Source organism: Cryptotermes secundus, unplaced genomic scaffold (assembly GCF_002891405.2).
Source record: "Cryptotermes secundus unplaced genomic scaffold, Csec_1.0 scaffold873, whole genome shotgun sequence".
Classification (NCBI taxonomy): domain Eukaryota; kingdom Metazoa; phylum Arthropoda; class Insecta; order Blattodea; family Kalotermitidae; genus Cryptotermes; species Cryptotermes secundus.
In genome coordinates this window covers 2751220-2772251 of record NW_019739229.1, presented here as the reverse complement: position 1 = coordinate 2772251, position 21032 = coordinate 2751220, and the positions used below count along the sequence as shown (strand labels likewise).

Below are 21032 nucleotides of genomic sequence, written 5' to 3'. Positions count from 1 at the left end.
ACCTGTCGATCATCTAGCCGCTCGGTCTTAGGCATGACCTGTCTTCCTCTGCTCGAACACTGTGGGCGTGGGTTCGAATTCTGTGTTTGTGCCGTCATCTATGTAGATAACGGCCTTGCGATGGACTAATCCCCCGTCCAAGGAGTCCTGCCGGCTGTGTACAGGATTACGAAACTGAAAAAGCGGCCGTGGCCGAACAAAGGGCTGTAGAGCCATTGTTGATTGAATGCAGTAGGACCTGTGTATATATGATCCGTATGGCGGCCCAGAATTCCACGTGGTACCTCGAATAGACCACGATCACGTCAGTTAATCATTCATCTGTCATACTGCCCTTCTACACGATTCAAACTAAGATGCTGTCGGCGTCTTAAGGAAGCAACAGACATTACATCCTCGGGATTGGACAGTTTTTCCGATACAGAGTGAATTTTGAACACTTTCTTAAGTGCTCCAAGTCTGTGCCTTTGTTTAAAGCGGAAGGAACTGAATTTAATTTTCGTATATACGTCAAGTACCAGTTATGGAACAGAACTCAGTTTGCGTGAGCACAGTCGAGCTCTTGGCAGTGATACATAACGTACATACAGTTATCCCTCTGCAATACGCCATGAAGGAGGTTTGGCTCCACTCTTTCTTAAGCCCGGTACTAGATGGAGGTGAGCGGTTATCTCCCCCCCCCCCCCCGGTACACATTGGATAGGAGGCTGGGTGGGCCCCAGAGTCGCTCTGAATGCTGTGCGCAAGAGAAATATCTTGCCGTCGCCGGGAATCGAACCCCGGCCTTCCAGCCCGAAACCCGTCGCTGTACCGGCTAAATTATCCCTCCTCCTATATCCATTTGAAAGGAGGCTCTGTGGACCACATAGCTAGGTGGACGCAGAGTGAAAGAGATAAAGCTCTTGCCTTTTTGGGAATCAACCCCCGTTTTCCATGATCGTCCAGCCTGTAGCCTACCGACTGAGATATGCGGGACGTACATGAACGCCTGCCAACCTGCTCCCAGGCACGTACTCAGTCAGAGCTGACTTATCTGTGCGCGGGAGTGGGCAAGCTGAGGGGCCTGGCTGGCATGACCTTAACACATTCGTGTTCTTCCGCACGTGCGTCCCCCAGAGAGAACTTACGCATCAGCGAACCTATAAGATTTTCGTTCAAACAAAGTATAATCTTTGATGATTGCGTTGCTTACAGGTTACTTTGAGACATGTTTCATGCAAAACTTGTAGTTCCATGTACGCTTCTTTCTATGGCTAGCCTTTTTTTTTTAATATTACTGAACACAGGAGTCTGTACTTGTATCGGAGCTTATTTTATTACTTATTTGTTTTCACTGAATGGACAGGGACTATCTGTAAATTTGCCCAGCGATACCAAATTACATGGAAATCCTTTGAGCAGTTCCGAAGATGAAACATTCTGACTGACCTTACTTTCCATTTTGAATTCCCGTTTGTTTGTATGTTTTTGAAAATAGCTCTTGAATCATAAAACTTGCTTGCCAGTGTTGGTTACTGTTAGCGTGAGTTGTCTAGCAGGATGGCATTTCAGCTGCGATACCCACATTTTCGAAACAAATCGGTTAGTTTGCGTGAACCCCGGTGCGCGGTATATCGTTACTGGTAAAATCACAGAGAATGCATGTACTGACTTAAATAGTCCGGGATATTGAGCTGTTCTTCATACAATGCCCTACTTGCGCGTCGCCCTTATATAGCCAGTAACTTGCTCGTTAGCGTCACAGTAGGCACGTGTCATTATATACACGTGTTTTGAATGCTTGAGTTGCCACACGTATCCATGAACGCAATCAGAATTTAAGGATAGCGAATACATAAACTGAGAATGTGACGAAATTCAGTTGCTTCGAAACAACAGCAGGACTGTGTGAGATTTGAGGCTTTCACGGCGGTGACTATGAATAAAGTAGTCTTCTGGGATTTGGCACCGTGTATATGTGGTGTTAACCGACGTTTCGGAGGAACGTATCGCCTCCATCTTCAGGGCAGAAGAAAAAATATAAGAAATCTGCAAGCGGAGAGACCGTGAGAACCGGTAAAAGCAGACTGCAGTCTGCATATACACGGTGCCAAATCCCAGAAGACTACTTTCTTCAACAGCAGGAATCAAGATGACATTCAAGACGAAATTAAGGGAAAATTATTTCGAGGAAATGTTTGCTGTCTATGACGGTCTGTTTCTTTCCAGAGCAATATCGGAAAACTTCAAGATTAATATATTTCATTTCGGAGGCATATTACAAGGTTAACTTTTGGAGCTTGCTTTTGTAAATAATTTTGTAAGAAGGGCATCATTAATATGGGGGACAACGTGACAGCAAATTTTAGTGTTTGGGTCACCTGTCGGTACGTAAGAACCAAATTATAGCTTACCCATTCTTTTGTATGAGTGTGATACTTAGGATCTCGATCTAAGGGAAGAACAAACTCGTAGGTTGAGAGTGTCTTGGGAATAGCGCGCTGAGTTATATAAGAAGGAAACGAAAGGTAGATGGATAAAATCCTTATCTATTATTGTGGTAAGTAACTCAGTATTCGGTAGACAAGCCCTGTAGTACGCATGGAAGAATGAGAATATTATACAAATCGAAGAAAGCAGGCTTCTGGGATTTGGCACCCAGAAGCCTGCTTTCTTCATAGTCACCGCCGTGAAAGCCTCAAATCTTACATTATACAAATCATTTGCAAAGGAAAAAGATGCACAGCATATCAAAGCGTGGATGGGATATACGAGGGAAAGGTCATTAAAATGAGGATAGGATTCATATGGTTAAGGATACGGTCTAGGGATATATTCTTTGAGAATTAGGTGATGAAATCTATGGTATTCTGGTTTGTAACGCTGTATAATTCTGAGAGATCCCGACATTTCCGAGGAAGATGTCATTTTTCATCTTCAGTGTCGAAAAGTAATCCAAGCAAGAAATCGTCTGCCCCTACTTCGGCTAGTTTCGTGTTTGGCTAAGGCTCTGAACATGGAGGCATTATATTCCTCAGAAATGCCTGGCTGTGTCCGACCTACACGGCATTACAACCCAGAAGACCTTCCTCTTCATAGACATCGCCCTGAGAGCAGTAAATGCAAAATGCATCGTTGCCCCTCTGCTCCCTATTTCCACTGTTCAGCATCTTTACTGCATTACAGACTGCCTGAACCGAGTGGCTGATGAACTTTTGGTACAAAACAGAAAATGCCTTGAGCAGGTGAAAACATTATAAAATTTTCAAACAAGACATTGCAACATGAAGTTAATTACAAGAGTAGTTAGTTATCTCGCACATGTGCAATCAACCCTCACTGATCCGGTTGCAGTTAATCTGAAGGTCGGATAATCCGGTTCGAAATACGAAAAACATTCTATTCACAGTTGAGTACCTACTTTAAAACACACGTCTGGTTTATGAGCAAGAAGGATTAGAGCGAAGAGGACTTTGGGACTCTGGTTGAGGGCAGCTGGAGAGTCCGAAACCACTTAAGAACAAATCCAAGGCTGCCTTGAGCTGGATGGAGACCCCGAATTTCAGCTTCTCACAGAGGAAGAAATTGCTGCAGTGATAATTTTTATATTTATTTTCATCGTCACCACCAGTATTATTACATCCTCTATTTTTTGTTTTCTAAGTTTTTTATTTTTAGCGTTATCTTTTGCGTCATTAATCTGGATTATCGCTTAATCCTCCTCCAATTAATCCGGGTTAGGTTTATTTGTATTTATTTACTTTATATACTCCATGGTGTAGTGTCTTTACTCTTGTTCAGGTCAAAATGTTATCTGACCTTTGACATTAGCCATGGTTTTAGCCGCTCTCAACATGATGCGCAGTAGACTGGTCGAGCCTGGTAACAGAGACGTGGATGCTAAGGTGTGTGTGGGTTGTGGCAGGACCTAAGTTACTGTGCGTCACTCTCCCTCCCTCCGACAATAAAACAGAAGCCACTGTCTCCGTACTTAATCCTAGAAATCTCACGCGCAACCCAGAAGTCAGGTCTGAAAAACACGGCCTCTATAACTGTCAGTAAATGGGAGGTCAACCAGTGACCTCCAGGACGGAAGCAGAATCAGTAATCGAAACATCGTGTCAGTATGAACATACGAGATATCCTTCTGTATATATAAAAAGCTTTTTATACCTGATCTTTATAATTGTTGCGCGATTTCAAGTCACCACAGCAACGTAGAGCGTTAACACTTTTCACGAACGTAATTTGTGTAGTAGGGCACGAACGAGTGAGCAGTATTCTGTTTACCATACGTTTGCCTTACATACAGTGTTTGTTTCCTTGGCACTACAGCCCCAGTGGTCCTAGGCCTACCTCCATGAACTTCCGTTCACTTCGGTTTTTCTAGATCCTACACATTCGGTAGGACTCCTTGGGCGGGTGATCAGCTCGTCGCAAGGCCTCTACCTGTACACAAACACAGAAAAACGCACACAAACGTCCATGCCCTGAGTGGGATTCGAACCCACGATCCCGGCTTCCGAGCGAGCGAAGACAGTGCATGCCTTAGACAGCTGGGCTACCGTGACCGGCAACATACAGTGTACCTCAGACAATTAACGAAGCCAAACATTGCGGCGACGTTATGAATCAGCCAGTGTTGCTAACCTTAGAGATTCAGAAATTTGGATTACATGTAGGTACATTTTTCGACATCAGGACTGAACTTTGAACGTGATCTCTCTGTCATCACTGGCATTATCGGAAGCTTACATGCGAGAAGCTTGGCGCATGGTAGTGACGCAAGACATGCCATCTGTTGCCACCCGGAAGTGGACAGCGTGTTTCGGTTTTATGTTAGTAGCGAATTTCACGATGCCGTTTCGACAAGTGGGTTTTATAAAGTCGCGTGTTGCAAGACATCCAATTTGAAATGATTAGGGAAGAGTCGATTTGACCCATTTCAAGGTCGTTTGTTAGGAATGAATAAAACGGCATGGCAGGATAACAGGTCCATCAGTATACATTCGAACTGGGTACCCTAGGATACAAGCAATACGAAATGTCACAGACAGAGCCTGCTCAGTTTGAAATTAGCTATGCAACGGCTCGGTAAACACGATTCTGCGGTAACGAATGCACACGCAACAATAGAAGAACGCTTGTACACTGTGTTTTATACGCGGTCGGTGTCCTATCAGATACTCAACATGCAGTGGAAGGAAAGCAGACGATTGGTTCTTTCTGATTCTGGCAGTTCAGTGATCTCGTTTGGAGGCGGGGTCCAACACCTCCGCGAGTCGTGGGAGGCGACGAAAAGGGAACCCAGTTCCTGGGAGTATAACCGGGCCACCCTATTCCTGGGCGACCTAAATACGAGGACCGGGCCCTCCAGGTCGGCGGAGCCTGGAATCTCAGACAGAGAGCTGTGGTCGTGAGTCCCGCTGGTCTCGGACCTGAAAATAACTGCACTGGTGAGGACCAGCAGCAATTGTAAACGACACGTCTATCTTCTCATCGGACAGGATGTTATATAAGGACTATGACCGCAAGTGTTCAGTTGAAAAAAAATTCTGGTCGTGAGTCTCAAGGAGCTTGGCGCCAAGACGAACTGATTGGCCGCAAACCGCCAGTCGTAAAGTAACTCTGACTCCGACAGGAAAGTGGACGATTTTTGTTTTGCTAGTGGGGTGGGACTAAGTCCCTTGTACGAGTACTGCGGCCACTTCTGGCCTATTGTACCAGCCCCAGAGGATAGGTGAGGGTAATTGTGGAGCACTTGGAAAAAAACCTTCCCCAGCGCCACTTTGTCCACCATAAATCCCACTTGACCAGACCCGGAATCGAACCCGGGCTGCCGCGGTGGGAAGCCAGCGACTAACCGCTTGAGCTATGGCGCGGCCCAAAGTGGACTATTAGTTCTTCCCAGTGTTTGTTGTTTTTCCTTGTTCTTGGTAGTGTTGTTTTGTCTGAGCCGTTCTGAACAGAATGCACAGCGGATTTGTTCCGAGTCCCCTGTGCGTCACCCTCTCTCCCTCCCACAATATTTCTACAGCCACTGCCCCGCTTCACACATGCTTCACTGCCCTTTATGAACTTAAAAGGTTCATCACCGCATGCAGAAAACTGTATGTCCGTAGAGTTCTTCTCGGCTGTCAGTTGCCTGGAGAACAGCTGCAGTATCTGCCTAACACAAGGCCAGTTAACCTTCTTGCACTCAGGACACGCCAACCAACAAAGCAAGGAGCGGAGTTTCGTATATAAAATGTGCATTTTCATCCTAAGCCAGTTGGAGACAGTTAGATTCTTCTCAGTATTATCTTCACATTTACGTCTAGGTCTTTCAAGTGACCTCTTCCCTAAAGTTCTTCCTACAAACACTTTGTACGCTTCCCCTAATTAAACCAAACAACAAACAAGGTAGGAAATGCAATAGTCTATATTTTTACCGACAAAGAATTATGACCGAATCTATTTTAATCCCCGTTATCTTTCCCGATGTATCGAAGCACTGCTAATTCGTTCTAACGATACTGTTTGTCAGCAGCGATATTTGTGTGGGACAGGGAACATTGCACCCTGTCACCAAGGTGGCGCGTGAACAAAATACTTCACTGGGAGACTCACGTAATGGGCGTTATCACCAGCTATTTTTAACGAATGTTGAGCATCAACAAACCGAAGGTTGTCTGTGTATCTGTGGGAATGTGTAACTTCGACATAGCGCAGGGCACCCCGCATCTCCGGGGCATGACGTCATACATTGTCTGTTTCCATGCCTCCCCAATTAAGGGGAGTCGGGATAGCAACGGGCTACGGGCTGGATGGACCGGGTTCGATTCCTGGTAGAGTAGGATTTCTCACTTCTCCGCAGCGTCCAGGCCGGTTCTGGGGCCCCCTCAGCCTCTTATCCAATGGGTACTGGGGGCTCTTTCCCAGGGGCTAAAGCGTCCGGGGCGCGAAGCTGACCACTCACCTCAATCTAGTGCCTAGAACAAGAATGGTGGAGCTATACCTCCATTTCTCCAAATGTCTTCATGGCGTAGTGCTTAACTAATTAAGCACGAGGACAGTTTACCTTTTTCTCATGATAAGAGCAAGAAAGGCATACTTTTGGCTTGGTCTCAGACATTAAAGGAGGAACATAGTCTGAGGGTGTTTGAGAACAGGGTGTTGAGAATATTTGGACCGAATAGAGATGAAGTGACAGGAGGTTGGAGAAAACTTCGTAATAAGGAGCTTCATAACTTGTACTCTTCGCCAAGTATAATTAGAATGATCATGTCAAGGAAGATGAGGTGGGCATAGCATATAACACGAATGAGGGAGAAGAGGAATGCATATAGGATATTGGTGGGAAAGCCAGAAGTAAAGAGACCACTGGGAAGACCAAGACGTAGGTGGTTGAACAATACTAAAATGGATCTTAGGGACATAGGATTGGATGGTATGGATTGGATTGTTCTGGGTCAGGATAGGGACCAGTGGAGGGCTCTTGTGAACACGGTAATGAACCTTAGGGTTCCATAAAATGCTGGGAAGTTCTTGAGTAGCTGCACAATTGGCAGCTTCGCAAGAAGGGCTTAGCTCCATGAGTGAAGCGCAAGAAAGGTAAAAGGTGAAGCTGTCCCTGTAACAGGCCGTGGAGGTCCATAGGGTTGTCAGACGTCGAGGCTCACAGATGGCGGTGAGCTTGTCAGCCTTACGCGCCGGCCGCCTTTTACCCCCAGGAAGATTCCTCGTACTTATTTCTGTTAGAGGCTGGGAAGACCTCAGGACTATAGTGCTGCTGGAAGGGTTAGGTCAATTGAAAAATTCAGTGACATCTAGAATCGAATCAACGACCTTCCGGCTTGTAGCATAGTACCTCAACCAAAGAGTTCGAGTTTTAATTATTGCCATGTCTTCGGTGTCACTTGTGTATGACCCGTGACTTGGTGCGGACGGAACGTTCTCCCAGGGATGGATGAAGCGGGCAGAATGTTACCTTCACAGCATATTACTTAATACACAGGGACATCTTTACTTTTTATTTTACAGTTTGAAACAAAATACGAAAATCCCCTCAACTCCAAATTAGATTAGAAAGCTAGTTTATACACCAATAAACCTTCGACGACGCAGCTGAATTTGTACACCGAACTGATATGTTACAGCTTTTCAGTTTATGCTTATTCAATGGACATCAAAGAAAAACATGAGTTGCGACAAGAAAGAAAACGTCTGATGTGTATTCCACCATAAGTAAAGAGATCCTTCAAGAACATTTTGTTTTCGAGCATTATAACAGATACAGTTCGAAAGATATCCCAGTGGATGTTACGTCGCGTCTGATGCTGCATGGAAACATATATCGTTGAAAGATTAAGAACACTTTGTATGTATGCAGGAACGAACCGTGTCAATATACTTAATTTGAATTCTGAGACGTGTGCTGTACTGTGTCTCCATCATCTCTGAGGATAGTCGTCTTCAGATAGTGACGTGCTTCGTTACGTCACAGTTAGTGGACTGTATTCTCTGAGGATAGTCGTCTTGAGATATTGACGTGCATCATTACGTCACAGTTACTGGACTGTATTCTCAGATACAATTAGAACTAAAATCGCTGTGCTGAAGGTCTCGTTGAACACACAGGGACTTTTCTTCCGTAAGATTGTCTACTCAAGGTGTGACGTACCCTCTGAGATGTTTTAGACAAAGCATAACCTCATTATAATATAGCACAAGGTCTTACACCACATTCTGTTTTCCTCTCATGTAGTCGATGTACACGTTGTTTTTTGTTTCTTCTTATATTGCGTACAGGGTGGGGCCCGTGGCTTCTTTAACGGCGTAAGTTAGGTAGAAAATAGTTGTGAATGGGGAAGTATGTAGAAGGAAGCGGTAGTGACCTATTTTAAGGAGATGTTCCTGAATTTATCTGGAGGAACTAAAGAAAAGTGCAGAATGATGAGGGCGGGGAGCACACGATGGCCTAATTGGTTGAGGAACTATGCTACAAGCCAAAAGTTCGTGGGTTCGATTCCCGATGAGGGTATTGGGTTTTTCAATTGTCCAAATCCTTCTAGCCGCACTATGGCCCTGGGGTCGACTCAGCCTCTAACAGAAATGAGTACCAGGAATCTTCCTGGGTGTAAAGGGCGACCTGTGCGTAAGGCTGACAACCTCACCGCCATCTGCGAGCGATTGTCTAGAAAATGAAGGAGCCTCGACGTCTCACGACCAAATGGACCTCCATGGCCTGTTGCAGGGACAACTTTACCTTTTTTATTTTTACGATAAGGGTCAACCTGAGGGCCACAATTCGAACACGGACCTTGGGCTAAGAAGTAAGATTTCTAATAGTTGGATTGTCATGTTCTGTGTTCAGGCTTTTTTACGTATGTCTTGTTTGTATCGCAGCGGACATGTTGGCTATCTAACGATGTTGTTTCACTTAGAGGTGACGTAATGTTGAATGATGTAAAATAAAGAATTGTATTCACAGTTGAGTAGATACTTTAAAAGTTACGTGGAATTTAGATGGAAGTGTGATTAGAACAAGAGGAACTTTCAGACTGTTGAGGGCAGCTGGAGAGACTGAACCCACGCAAGAACATCTTCAAGTTTGGCTTGAGGTGGGTGAAGGATCGCCTGGATTTCAGTTTCTGACAGAGGAAAGAATTGCTGCAGCGATATTTTTTGTTCATTTTCATCAGCCACCACCAGTATTATTACATTTTCTATTTATTTATTTTCTAAATTTTTTCCTCCTTTAGGGGTATCTTTTGCTTAATTAATCTGGATTATCGCTTGATCCGGATTAGCTAGGGTTTACTGTGTATTCTGAACATTTGTGTCACTGAAAAGCTGCCTGTGATTAATTGGGTTGTCGGCAGTTGGTGGAACAGGTTTCGCTAATCATTCTAGAAAATTCAGTCGTATTTAAGAGAGATATCTCGTGTGTAGCTGTGAAAAGGATGAGGAATCTGTGTGCTTGTGTGAAAATTTCGGGGCTAAAGCGAATTTCTGTTGCAGGTTCTCCAGTACAACATGACCGGTGGGAAGAAGTATCGTGGCCTAGCAGTCGTCCAGTCCTACCGGCTCCTAGCAAGGAACCATGAACCAACCCCTGAGGACATCCGTCTGGCAATAATCATGGGCTGGTGTCTCGAAATGGTAAAACTGGAAATTACTATGGTCGATTTCTAAAAATCAGGCCCATTTACGTGAATACGGTGCGAATTACCTTATAGACTTACACCCTGTTTCTGAACAGTACGAATGACTATGCATGAAGGAGATTCGGTGTCACGACTGAGCATCATCATCATCAGCTATAAATCGTGCATAGATTCGTAGAAAAGCTGTTGAAACTCTATAAAACAAACAAACGAACAGAAAAATATCTCCCTTTATTGCCAATGTGACTGGCCACACAGACTTCCGTACGCTACGTACACTATGTTCCCTATGTTAGCTGCGTCGCAGAGTGTACACAGAGTACGTAGCGGAGCGCTCCGTGTGTCCGAACTTTAAGGGCGAGTTCATGACAAAACAATAATGAATCATCTAGTTACGTAAAAGCAGGGCATTTCTTGACTGGCCAAATAGTGACCACTTCATCTTCTCATGCAGCATGACGTTGGCTGGTTAGTTACATGAGTTGCTGCACCAGGCTGCTCTGTAATGAAGTGTCATACATTTCTGTGAAACTGACATGCAAACGTATTCTTGGTCGTTATTAAATCAGAAGCTCGTGCACTTAATAAGAGACACTTAGGCTGGGGCCACACGAGCGCACAAAATCGTCCGTTGTAGAAATAAACAAGGGAGGCGAATGCTACGCTTTGTTCTGGCTCCATTGCAGACAAAAAACTACGCACCGCATTCTGCAACTGTGTGGTGTCCTCAGCAACGTCCGTCATAAAGTACGTTCGTTGTAACGGACGTGCTTCGTGCGCTCGTGTTGCCCCAGCCTAAAGGGACTGTGGGACACGCCTTATCCAGGCAGGTTATCTCAGGCAACGTTTTCTACTGATAAGGTTACGTCAGAGACTAGCTTAACGTTGGCTTTCAACAGCGATTTGTATTTTTCGCCCATAAAACTTCATAAAGAACCATTTTTATTTTGCTTATCAAGTAAGCAGGCTTTGCTAACATTTGCACAATACGCGCTGACTTGAAGAGACGTTCTGTTTAACTGAACTTGAAATCTGAACGCTGTGAACTTCCGTTAGAACCTCTCCGCATTGTAAAGAAGCCGTATAATTATCTCCATGGAGCTGAGCTGCTCTGGTGCTGTGACCTCAGTAACGCCGTCGTTCACCAAGGGGGGCAGAAACCGATTCAAAAAGGAAAATCCGTACTCTGACGCAGCTTGTCTGTGCAGACTGCAGTTTGCTATCCATATCCCGAATGGGATTCGAACTAGCGATTTCATTGTTTAGGCGCATGACCACCTTGTTTGTAATGACTTACCAATTGAATTAATGTTTTTGAAATACTCCAAGTGCCTCAAATTTTCAAACGCACAAGAGAGCGTCAGATGTTCTGCACAAACAATTGCACATTTTAACTTCATTCTATTGATATATTTTCTTACACAGATAACAGTTTACAAAAAATGTTTATTAGATAAACCCGAAAACAAAAATTCCGACATTTCAGTTCAGTTTACACCCCGCCTTATCCCAAACTTTTCTCGCGTACCCCTAAGGGTATGCTTTGGCACCGGTTGAGAAACACTTTATTATGTGACTGAAGGGCAGAGCCGTACCCCTACCTACGACTTCTCGGACTTGCCATCCCATTACATTAACAACAATTAGACTTACGCTCCGAATTATCGGACTTAGACTCGATACAAATTTCGGACTTACGCCATGTTGCAATGCTCTGGTGATTAGAATCGTGCCTCTTAAGGGTCCATAGTAAAATATCAATTACTTCACATATTTTAGTAGTTTTAATGCTTAATTCCATGTTATTTGGCGTCCTTTATTGGTTTCATAATACAAACAATAGAAATGTAACCCACTGAGGACTGCAATATGGAGAAATGGGTCTGTGCCTGCAGGAATAGGACTTATACAACCTGGGCTATAACGAACTCGACTGACGGCCCATTTCTGGCCGCAGTGTAACGAAAGTGGCACGCGGTAGCGTAGTTGGTTGAGGCACAATGCTACAAGCCGGAAGGTCGCGGGTTCGAGTCTCGATGAGGTGGATTTCTTCTATTTACCTAATCCTTCCAGCCGCACTATGGCCCTTGAGTCGACTCGACCCCTATCAGAAATGAGTACTAGGAATCTTCTTGCGAGGTAAAGGGCGGCCGGCGCCTAAGGCTGACAGCCTCACCGCCACCTGTGAGCCGATTGTTTAGAGAAAATGTGGGAGCCACGGCGTCTCACAACTCTGTGGGCCTCGATGGCCTGGTACAGGGATAGCTTCACTTTCTTTTGCACTCCGAGGTGACAAGGAACTAAGCTTGTCTTCAGCCTGCATGGATGCTCTTCCGCGCTGTTATCCACACACCCGCTCTCGTTAGACGCTGCCCACATAAGAAGCTGTTGCAAGGCTGAGTCATGCCAGCCCAACAAGCGGTTGGTTTTCCATTGTCCACGTGACTGCTGAATGATACAGCTCAGAAAACAGGAAACATATGTTGAATTCTGTTGAATTCCAGGTTGTTCACGTGATTGCTGAATGATACGAGTTAACAAAACGTGAAACATGAGTTGAATTTCCATTATCACTTCAAAGGGAAGTTCAGCCTCGTTCATCTGATCGAACACCCCTCCTCTTCTCCCCGATTTGTCTTCTCTGACGGCTATTACTGAATGATACGAGTTAACAAAACGTGAAACATGAGTTGAATTTCCATTATCACTTCAAAGGGAAGTTCAGCCTCGTTCATCTGATCGAACACCCCTCCTCTTCTCCCCGATTTGTCTTCTCTTACGGCTATTACTAAATGATACGAGTTAAGAAAAAGTGAAGCACTAGTTGAATCGAATGGACATCTCGAGCGTTGCCTGTTCGCTGATGTCGACTCTAGAAATCGCTAGTTAGAACAACGAGGGATCACGACCATTGAAAAGAAATTAAGTATTCCGCAAGTCATGGATTCCAAATCGTCCCAAAGGCCGGATGAAGTGATCGTGGTTTACATAGTTTTCTCAGTCCCTCCAGGTAAATTCTGGGGTAGGAGTATTATAATAAGCCACAGCCGCTTTCTTTCTAACAGTACCAATTCATGATTTACGGCCATCTTCCGTTTCACGCTGTATGATCTGTTCACCTGACAGTGATCTCTAAGCAAGGAATGGAATCGAAAGCCACTCGAAGGCCCACAGTGACACTTTATGATCTCCCGCAGCTGCACACGTCACTGTTGATGACCCAGGATACGGTGGAGCAGGCTGACACGCGGAGGGGCAAGCCTTGCTGGTATCTTGCATCTGACCTGGTGTCGAATGCCGGTGTTGCCTTGAACGATGCCTCATTACTGGAAACTGGCATTTACCAACTCCTGAAAATCCATTTCGAGGACAAACCTTACTACGTCGACGTTCTGGAACTATTCCATGACGTAAGTGAGAATTCTTTGTTCTGTTCACAGTAACAAATAATATTTATAATATTTTAAGATTCAGTTATGAAGATTGAGATTTTCTGCACTGATTATTCACTTAACGACTTATGCATATGTTGAGGATGGCCTTGTAAGACCGAAACCTGCTCTCTTAATAACGAGAACAACTGAAAGAAGTATGTACAACAGTGAAGTAATGGCCACACTTACGAAAGTAGCATTAATAAGACTGAAACAGACAACTAAGTAACTGCAGATTGAAGTTTTCTGTGGTTTTCCTCAGTCTCCTGAGACAAATTCTGTCATACCACCATGAAATAGTTCACTTTGTTTTGTGTGTGTGTATATGTACAGGTAAGCCACAAGGCCATCATGGGGCAGGTGATGGATACAGAGACACGAGCCGATCGCTCGTTGCAGCAGTTCACCATGGAGCGTTACAGGACCATCACGAAGTACAGAACTGCGTACCACACCTTCCAGATGCCCGTGTCACTTGCCCTCTACATGGTAAGACTAGAACTTCTCCGAATGTTGTTGTCGACCCTGAAATCAGAACTAAAACTTTGAATGAAAAGCAACTATGGGCATTGCCTTAGCGTTTTGAAAGCCCCCCCCCCCAAGTCTCAGCGGTATTACTGCCAGTCGAAGTTACGTCCCCCATTTCTGTTTACGTCTGTTGGCGCAGAAGTCCCATTTGCTTCTCATGTTGCGTTACGTGAAACTCGTAATGCAGTTACATTTCTTCAGCCAGATGATGCACAGAGCAACTGAAATGCGTAACGGGTTCGCTGCGTGCCGTAGTAATAGTAGTATTCTGGTAAAAGAGACAAAGCTGTCCCTGTAACATGCCGTGGAGGTCCATAGGGTTGTGAGACGTCGAGGCTCCCACATTTTCTGGACAGTCGGCTCATAGATGAGGGTGACGTCAGCCTTACGCGCCGGCTGCCCTTTACCTCCCCAGGAAGATTCCTGGTACTCATTTCTGTTAGAGGCTGAGTTGATCCCAGGGCCATAGTGCGGCTGGAAGGATTTGGACAATTTAAAAATCCAATGACCTCATCTGGAAGGTGGTTATTAACTTTTTCGAACAACGTACTGCATCCATCTTCAGAGTAAACATTTGTACTGAAATTGAGCTTCTTACAGCGGTGACTATGAAAAAGCAGTAGCTTTTGAGATGTGATGGCCGTATAGTCCGTTAGAAATCTACAGATTTTTCGGACGAACGCATTCCATTCAACAAGAGTAAGCCAAGCAGGCGTCAAGAAGAGCCTTCTCTTGCTGGTTTCTCGCTTGGCCTTTACCCTTCTATCCTGAAGATGAAGGCAGTATGTTCCTCCGAAATGCACCGAACTATACGGCGTCATTTCGCAGAATATAGTACCCGTTTACCCTGAAAATGGAGGTTTTATGTTCCTCCGAAAAGTTGGTAACCACCTGCTAGGCTGCACTGCGTCATAACATAAGAAAGACTCACAGAGATATTGGGTTTTCGGACTTTATCCATCGTCCTGGTTTTTAAGATAACAAATAAAAACACGACGTTTCGGAAACTGGATCTGTTTCCGTCCTCAGGTGAGGGGAAAAACACCTATTCTGTTGGGTCCCTTAGAAAGAGGTAGCCTCAATCACTGGAATAGGTGTTTTTCCCTCACCTGAGGACGGAAACAGATCCAGTTTCCGAAACGTCGTATTTTTCTTAGTTATCTTAAAAACCAGGACGATGAATAAAGTCCGAAAACCCAATATCTCTGTGTGTTATACATGATCGTCAGAATCCTATAGTAACTATAAGAAAGACAGTATGAATCTTCACCGCAGCGAAACCCCCCAGTTGTAGCTGATATTTTATTTGTTTGTACTAACGTTTTAAATTTTAGAATTATGGCGATTGTGATGGTAACAGTAAAAATAACAACAGAAATTTCCTTCGCATAATCACTGCCTTGCTCGCTGATCATATCAGCGTTCCATGGTGCACTGACAAACTCACGTGTCACGAGCAGACTCAGTTTTCCTGCGTTCAAGCGCTGTTAGGATAGTGCCTGTTGCTAACAGAGTGGCTTCATGTGATTGTTTTGAAACACGAACAAGACAAATGCGCTGAATCAAAGACGGAAAATTGTTTCTAACCTGTTTAACTACTGTAAGATAGAGAAAACTTGGATTGCGAGTGAAAAGGCTGTTGATGCAGACGTTTCGAAGCTTCATATAGGCCTAAGTGATAATGTTTGCGCAATAAACTGGCTGAGTTATGTTATTTCAACTTTCGCCTCAAGTTAAGACCTCATGCTGCGATAAGATTAGACAGACCTGTACCCAAAACTCGTCCCTGTGCAACTTGGTAATGCAGCAAGCTGCTTGAGCGGCTTACGAACGTTGCACCGTTGCAACCGAATAACCGAATAACCCGCGTATATTAATCTGATTCCGGGAGAATGATCCAACTTGGATGCAAGAAGAACGTTCTGAGATCCGCGCTCTTTCTGTGTCAGAATTTTAGTTGTCCCGGGGGCGTCTTTGAAGATTACTCTGTTCTGTGATGTGACGCCACGTAGTCTGGTAAATAGTTGCCAGCCTTTCAGAGGAACCTACCGCCTCCGAAACGTCATGATGATCTACCGCAGAGTACGGCGTCACATTCCAGAAGACTGTTCTCTCTCCAACCATTGTAACTTGTTCCACAGTAAAGTCCAGTGGTTACTATATCCACCGCTTTCTGTGACACACTAAAACTCTGCATTCTGCCCACAGAGTGTATTTGTGTGTTTCTTGTGGTTCTCGGAGTAAACAGCGACTGTTTACCCAAACAGCTTTAACCGGTTGGCCTTGGTTAGCGGAGATGTAATGTGTTTCCTGTGAGGTAAGAATTGAAGTCAGAGCGAATTGTACTGAATCCTGTTATTTATTCCAGGCCGGCATCCGAGATGTGGAAACCCATCGTCAAGCTAAGACGATCCTCATGGAAATGGGGCAGTTCTACCAAGTGCTGGTAAGTATGTATTGTTAATAAAATAAGCACGGAAGGTTGGATCGACATCCACAAAACCTGCACACTCAGCTGTGGCCGGATGGGACCCCAGCCCCCTCCACTCTTTCCCTGTGCCTAGTTGATCGCCAGCCTCCATAACACGAACACAGTCATACAATACATACAAGGAGGAGAGTACATGTACAAGACTCCATGTTTCCTCGTCTGTCGTTATTTGTAGGTCCTGATTCGGAGTTAAAATTGTAGGACTTTTTCAGAATGAAAACCAATAGGGCTCTGGCCCCATTACTGTACATGGCCCAGGAACAGAAACATGACAATTCACAGGGAGCACTGCCGTATACTAGCTGACTAACTTCATGGAGCTGAAGCCTTCTTGAGAATCCGCCAGTTATGCAACTACTCGAGAACTTCCCAGACGTTTAGGGAGTCCGACTGTTCGTTAAAGTGTTCACAGTAACGCATAGCTCGTCACTATACTGACTGAGGTATTCCCGACTCTGGTCTAAGTCTAAACGAGATACAATGCGGAGCTGCACCGTAAGGAGACAAGGTGTGAAGGGTTGCACTGACCCAGGATCGATTCAAATATCTGTCGTTTGAGAACGCGATGATGAACCTTCCGCTTACGCAACAGTAGTGAAAAATCAAATACCGCTTCCCCTGCTACTTGAGAACGAACGGCTCATTTTGGTCTGTGGCTCATGTAAACGCCAAGTTGGAACATGTCCAAACGTGATGGGTACATGAATTTGCCTGACTCAACACACCAGCTACACGCTGCGGCCATTCCGGGAATTAGTTATCACGCCTAGTATTTTCCTGTCCACGAATAATTTCACCCTTCCCCTCATCCCCGCGGGTATTCGTGGCATATGTACAGTGTATGACAAAATGTTCTGATGGTGAAAGACATCCATGTGGAGGTTCTGGTAGAGTTACACGTTTTCAGCGCCCCAGATCATGAGCAAGTGGGTTTGGAATGCTGTCCGTCTGCCTGCCTGTTTATCTCCTTTGATGTACGGATCTGAGCGGTTGGACGGATTTTATTTTAGGAAGTGTAATTAACAGTGCTAGAAGTACAGACGCTTGAGGAAGCTGTTTCCGTTGCCTTGGGACGCCAGAACTACCTTTCCCAGCAGCGATGCTCGCAGGAACAAGTGCAAGAAATGGCGTTGCAATTCTCGCTCTTATAAACACTTGTTACCTGTGCCCGGGCTCCTCAACTGGTGTGCAGCATCTTCCTACTTCTCAAGTTGTTACGGACATATAAAAAGTAAGTAAAAAAGTGAAGCTATCCATGTAACAGGCTGTGGAGGCCTAGTTGCGAGATGTTGAGGTGCCCACATTTACTAGACAATCGGCTCATAGATGGCGGCAAGGTTGTCAGCCCCACGCGCCGGCCCCCCTTTACCCACAACAATATTCCTGGTACTCATTTCTGTTAGACGCTGAGTCGAACCCAGGACCATAGTGCGGCTGGAAAGATTAGATATATTGAAAAAAATCCACCTCATCGGGATTCAATCCCGCGACCTTCCGGCTTGTAGCATAGTGCCTCAACCACCTACGCTACCGCGTGCCCCCGTTACTGACATATACTCGTACCTTTGCGAAATTACTATTGACCAGCTCCTCGTGTGTAAAAGCAAAGTGGTCCCTGTGCTTAACTTCACTCCTTGGCCGCTTTACCCCCGGTACCACATTGGATAGGAGGCTTGGTGGGCCCCAGAACCGGTCTGGACGACATGGAGGGGAGAAATGCCGGGACCTGAACTTCGACCCCTCCGCTGTGGATCCCGTAAAATTGCTTATGACGACACACGGAGCCTTCAGAATAGCTGAAGCACGTGGACAGGACATGCTCAGCTCTCGCCTGCAGTATCAGTGTTTGTGATCTGGGTACAGCACCGCGCGATAATAGGCACAACTCAATCACAATGAAGGCCTGTACAGGCAGTCACGAAAGATGAGCAACAGAAAATTCGATGAGTACCCTCTTCTTGCATGTCGACGCCATGTAGTTTGGTACAAGTTTATCAGTGTTTCGGAGGAACGTACTGTCTCCATCTTCAGCATGTAGGAGTAAGCTAAGCCTAGTTTGCTTATTTGCTAGGCTTACACTTTGAAGCGACTGAGAAAACAACGAAATACATGGGAGAGGTTATCCTATGCCCCGGCCGAGATTGGACCCGAGCACCACCTAAGTACAAGTCATGACAGTTGGCGCCATGCCAACGCCTTTATTCTTGACTACGACAGTGCATTCACACAACCCGTGAACTCCACGTCATCCTTCCGAGCCACCTTCCCATAGCTTGTGAGATTAAGAAAGCATTGACAAGTAAGAGAGGGATCAGGCAAGAGATACGGAGTGATTTCAGTCTGATCTTTTCGAATGAGAGAACTTTTGTTTCAGGCTGACTTCCTCAACTGTTACGGCGACCCGGAGCTCACCGGCCGTGTCGGGACAGACATCGAGAACGGCAAATGCACGTGGCTGTCCGTGGTAGCATTGCAGAGAGCTTCAGATCCTCAGCTACAGGTCCTGCAGGTGCGATTTCCGTGTGTAGACGAACTCTACCGTCATTTATGTTGAAGTTGTGTCTGACTTCCTTCCACACGTAACAGCTCCCAAAGTACTGAAAAGTTTTCGCTAAATTTTGGCACTGGTCGAGAGATGTTAGTGAGAGCACCGGTGTGTGAGATAGGAGACCAGCTGCCAGAAATGGAAAGAACGGCGCTTTTTAAATGCAAGCTAAATTTGTGAAATAATTTGTAAGTACTCGCAGTAAATTGCAGAGGAATTATGAAAGCAAAATTCAGTGAGGAGGAATATGCATTTTGTTGTGGTAGATCCGCGGCAAATTTGACCGTTGCAGTGAGGCAACTAACTGAGAAATACCAGGAATCGGGCAAGAATGTGGTAATGGTATTTATGATGAAGAGCCGGTCACGGTAGCCGAGCGGTCTAAGGCATGTACTGTCTTCGCTCGCTTGGAAACCGGGATCGTGGGTTCGAATCCCACTCAGGGCATGGATGTTTAGTTTGTGTGTGTGCGTTTTTCTGTGCTTGTGTACAGGCAGAGGCCTTGCGACGAGATGATCACCCGCCCAAGGAGTCCTACCGAATGTGTAAGATCTAGAAAAACCGAAGTGAACGGAGAAGTTCATGGAGGTAGGGCTAGGCCCACTGGGGCTGTAGTGCCAAGGAGGGGGGGAAAGTTATGATGAAGAAGAAGTCGAACGAAAAACCCGCTAAGTGAATTTAATTTTCATTGGATTTTCTGATGTAACCTCTGCTTTACGTGAAATTCAAAATTCCTACGTAATCAATAATGCAGTAGTGTTTTATTTCTTGCTATATCCCACGTAAGTGCCATCAGTTCTCACAACGTATCGAAAGATTACATTTTGGCCCTTCTGACTCGCCACACTTCGGACGTGATCTGTATTTATGTCACAAACCGTCTGCTGAAAAACGTGTGGAGTAAATTTAGGATCCATGTCTGAGGGCGAGAACACACGTCTTATGCAGCCTATTTGGTACATCAGTTTAGCATTGCTTTGCTTATTTACAGGAATGCTATGGCTCGAAACATCCAGAAAAGGTTGCCAAAGTGAAGCAACTATATAACATCCTGGGTCTGCCGTCAACATACAAGATATATGAAGATCAGACATATGCCTTGCTGTGCACGCAGATACAACAGATCACAAGGGGACTGCCCCATAAGCTGTTCTTTAAATTTCTTCAGAAAGTGTATGTAAAGGATGCCTACATCAGCAGACCCATACGCTGAGCCCCAGTGTTGCCTTTCTGACAACTACTGCAGAAGGAAAAACAATTATTGCATGTCTGCTATGAGAACCTCTATTTCGAAGCATGTCAGGTACATCGCGTTCATAATCATACCACAAATGTTATCATGCTCATAATAGTAATTCTTGCTTGCTTGTGAGTAGTAGTGGTAGTAACAGAGCTCTGACCGAAGGGTACAATGGCCCATTTCATTCGGTAGCTAGAAGAATGAAGTCCTGTCCTCGTAGAGGAGTGTCGCAGGAGGTTCGTGAGGTGAGAATTGACGACCGCGATGTTCCTTCGACTATTTAAGACGCCAAATAATATAGTAATTACAATAAAAGCCGGCATCCCACCAAGGCTACTCGGGCTCGATCGCAGGTCAGGTCGTGTGGGGTTTATTATGGAATAAGTGACATTGAAGCGGGCTTTCTCCAAATATTTCGCTTTAACATTAAAAAATATAAATACTGCACTAAATAATAAATTCACATTATAACTGGGCTTACTGTTTACTACGCCATGTAGGCACATCGGGGCCCGTTTGTAATCACGAATGAGAAAGCATTTGAAATATATTACCAACTTATCCCCACGACGTATTTCTTTAAAGTTATCAAAAACTTTCAAGTCCCATGTTAGACTCCATCATTTATTGTAACGAGAACAGAACTCGGGGGTGGGGAACTTCAGAA

The 21032-nt window shown here is 45.1% G+C and overlaps 1 protein-coding gene across 1 annotated transcript in view; it reads left to right on the top strand.

The window, feature by feature from the left end:
- The window catches only part of LOC111871808 (farnesyl pyrophosphate synthase), a 36303-nt gene extending 15277 nt beyond the window's left edge, over positions 1 to 21026 (top strand). Inside the window, exons 3-8 of the mRNA XM_033754420.1 lie at positions 9982 to 10122; positions 13325 to 13537; positions 13895 to 14050; positions 16458 to 16535; positions 18955 to 19089; positions 20117 to 21026. Coding sequence (XP_033610311.1) covers positions 9982 to 10122; positions 13325 to 13537; positions 13895 to 14050; positions 16458 to 16535; positions 18955 to 19089; positions 20117 to 20338 — 945 coding nt within the window. The 3' untranslated portion in view covers positions 20339 to 21026. The remainder of the gene's footprint in view (positions 1 to 9981; positions 10123 to 13324; positions 13538 to 13894; positions 14051 to 16457; positions 16536 to 18954; positions 19090 to 20116) is intronic.
- The last annotated feature ends 6 nt before the right edge of the window (positions 21027 to 21032 follow it).